The 3,337-nt window shown below is 62.0% G+C and overlaps 1 protein-coding gene across 1 annotated transcript in view; it reads left to right on the top strand.

Moving 5' to 3' along the window:
• Nucleotides 1-3,337, top strand: part of DCLK1 (doublecortin like kinase 1) — a 161,594-nt gene that overhangs the window by 136,983 nt on the left and 21,274 nt on the right. The window contains exons 12-13 of the mRNA XM_045294001.1: nucleotides 1-56; nucleotides 1,936-2,082. The exon at nucleotides 1-56 is cut by the window's left edge and continues 29 nt beyond it. Coding sequence (XP_045149936.1) covers nucleotides 1-56; nucleotides 1,936-2,082 — 203 coding nt within the window. The remainder of the gene's footprint in view (nucleotides 57-1,935; nucleotides 2,083-3,337) is intronic.

The raw sequence follows: 3,337 nt of genomic DNA, 5'->3' as shown, positions 1-3,337 counted from the left end.
TGATCGAGGAGATGGACGTGCCCAGTGAGCTGTACCTGGTCATGGAGCTGGTGAAGGTGGGTGCTGCCAGGGAAGGGCTGGGACACACCAGGGTCAGGGGTCAGGGGTCAACGACACCAGGCCGCAGCCCGGTCAAGGGGAAGGCCAGGGGTCGGGGTCAGCTCAAGGGCGCAGACCTTCTCGTCTGGCCGATGGTGACGGGTTAGCTGGGGCACCTGGCCGCCAGGCTCACGCCACCATCTTGCTCTGAGGGTGTGTCCTGGGGTAACACGCCAGGCCCCTTGTAAAGAGGTGGGTGAGAAATACACCAGACAACGCCCCCCCTCTCCCACCTTCCCACACTGGCTCCTCTTCTGGGTCCTGGCAGGTAAAGGAGGAGGAGACTGGGCCTGCAGAGGGTGAGCAGAGGTGAACACTGCTCACCTGAAGGCTGGCGGTTTGAACCCGCCAGCAGCGCCCAGGGCAGAAGAGGAGGCTGTCTGCCCCCGTAAAGACCCACAGCTGTGGAAACCCAGGGGGCAGTCCTGACCTCAGTACAGGGCAGGGCAGGCAGTGTGTCCTTCTGTCCTGACGGGCTGTGTCCATGCTCTGAGGCTTCAGGCCAGCCAGCAGGGCCCCACACAGCCCCCTCAGCTGGCAGATGGACACAACCTACCACCATGCCGGGTCGTAGGGTGGTGGGGGAGTCAGACACTGTCCTCAGGCAGACTGAGGCCCCTGAAGGGTTTCCAATGACAGGACTCAGCCCGGCCTGAAGCTGCTATGCCTTTGCAAGTACCGGCCAGCGGCCGGTCAGCATCAGCCGGACACAGCGACCCCCTGCAGGACAGACACCCACCCCGCCCCACACTCCTCTAGGCCATGCCCCTCACAGAGACCCTGCAGGACAGACAGCTGTGCCCCCGTGGGCCGCAAGGCTATGAGTCTGTATGGGAGCAGCTGGCTCCCTCATCCCCTCCGGACTAGCTGGTAGGGTGGAACCGGCGACCTTCCAGGGAGCAGCCAGCACTGAACTGCAGCGCCACCAGGCTCTGTTTGAAAACCGACTCCAGAGACCTGAACGTTTCATGTCAGATTACTGACAGCCAGGGGAGGGGAGGAGGAGTGGGCCTGGAGGGCCCTTCAGGGCAGGGAGTATGGCCCAGGGGTGTCCTTGATATAGGGCCAACAGACTACTGCCTACTGTGGCGCCGACCCCTTGTGGGACAGGGTGCTGTGGGCCAGCGGTGCCCAGGGCTGCCACAGATGGGAGCCGGCTGCCGGGGTGGGGTGGGGGTGGGGGCAAGCTGCTGACGCATGTCTAGCAGCCGAGCACGCTGACCCCTGCGTCCCCAGAGAGATCGCCCGGTAGTGTTTGGAGGTCGCCTGCGAGCAGGGTGGTCAGTGAGCACTCTGACCTGGTCAGTGGACTCCGGTAAAGGGGGCAGGCCTCAGACGATGCCCATAAGAGAAGCCAGTGTGTGGGGGTGTCTGGTGTATTTCTCCCCACTCCCCCCAACCACCTCTCTTTACGAGGGGCCTGGCAGCAATGTAGTGGGTTACACATCGGCCGGCAGTTCAAACCCTCCAGCCCCTCCTCGGGAGGAAGGCGAGGCTGTTTGCCCCCATCAAGACAGACCGTTTCAGAAACCCACAGGGGCAGTTCTGCCCTGTCCTGCAGGGTCCTGGGGGTGGGATCGGCTCAGTGGCCTCCTCACGGTCACTCCCACCATCAGCCGCTTGGGGTCAGCCTGGCCTGCAGGACAGCACAGAGGGTCAACCTCAGGTTCCTTCTGTGGCTTCTGTTTGCCTGGCCCCACCCTGACCCCCTCGGCTGGTTTCCTGCCCCAGGGAGATGGGCCACCTCATCGTCTGTAAGAGGCAGGGCCCCCCCCACCTGAGCCCCCTGGCCTGAGGCCCGTCCTACCTGTCAACGTGCTACCCTGCTCTCCCCAGGGGGGGGACCTGTTCGACGCCATCACGTCCACCAACAAGTACACGGAGCGCGACGCTAGCGGGATGCTGTACAACCTGGCCAGCGCCATCAAGTACCTGCACAGCCTCAACATCGTGCACCGGGACATCAAGCCCGAGAACCTGCTGGTGAGGACCATCCCCCAGTCCCCCCACCCCACCCCACCCCGCCCTTCCTCAGAGCTTACTTCACTTTGGTTGTTGCTGTAGACAGACAGACGGGTGGGCGGGACACACAGCAGGGTTTCGTCCCGCGCCCACCCCCACCAGTGCAGCCTTCATGTTGCTCTTCCACGGGGAACATGAACTCCCCGCCCCCCAGGCCTCCTGGCCAACCTCTCACTCTGTAGTGTTCAATCTAGTCCCACCTAGAGGTGCCCGAAGGATGGAGCTGGGGAAGGACACTGGGTGTTAGGCAGGGTGCTCTAGAGAAACAAAAGTAGGACACTTACGATTCTACTAATACGTGAGGCTAGGTTTAGACAGCAAGAAGGATATAACAGCTCCTTAGTCCACACAGCAGTCCAGAGGGCTCAGTTCAACTCAGTTCCGTGGAACAGTCACTATACTGGAAGTCATTAGACTCACGTGGGCTACCGGGTCCAAGGTCAAGGAAGCAGACAGGGGAATCCTCCTCGGGTAAGGCAGGCAGAGTCTGCCCACAGGCAGCAGGCAGCAGGGTGGGTCACCAACAGTCAGTAGCTGGGAGCTCAGCAAAGCTGGCCTGGATGGGATATCGAGGCGGCAGGATGCACCAGCCACCAGGTGAAGCAACATCACACCACAGCATGGAGACACAAGCCCTGAAGGAGCCTCACCTAGCGACAGGGTCCACGGTTGGCTTGGCGCACAGGTGGAGGCAGAGGACTCTCAAAAGCAGCAGCACGCCGGTCCAGTCACCAGGGAGCAAGAGGGCGATGGGATGCCTGCTGCCTCTGTCTTGGTGCCCTCCAGTCAAGCTGCGACCTGATTGAACTCCGCCCTGTGTTCCTATTGGCCTAGTTGGCACAAGAAACCTAACTACACACCGGAAGTACTCAGACTGCCAACTGGCAGGAAGTACAGCCAGAGGGCTGCTCAGAGGGGAGGACGCGGGCTTTCGTCGCCCGTTCTGTGCACATGCTGTCGGGAGAGGCCAGTCCCTGTGGAAGGGCATCCTGTTCGGCAGGGACAGAGGAAGGCCCTGGGCAAGGTGGATTGTCACAGTGGCTGCAACAATGGGCGCAGCATAAGAACCACTGGGAGGATGGCCCGGCCCCGGGCAGTGTTTTGTTCTGTTGAGCGTGGGGTCCACTCAACGGCAGCTGCCAACAACAAGGGGCGGTTCTCAGGAGCCCTGGTGGTGCAGCAGTTAAGCGCTCCAGCTACTAACTGGAAGGCCGCT

This window comes from Echinops telfairi, unplaced genomic scaffold (assembly GCF_000313985.2).
Source record: "Echinops telfairi isolate 266 unplaced genomic scaffold, ASM31398v2 ScPeMD7_2565;HRSCAF=3150, whole genome shotgun sequence".
Classification (NCBI taxonomy): Eukaryota; Metazoa; Chordata; class Mammalia; order Afrosoricida; family Tenrecidae; genus Echinops; species Echinops telfairi.
Note: the sequence above shows the minus strand (reverse complement) of the source record. Positions and strands in the feature narration are given on the sequence as shown.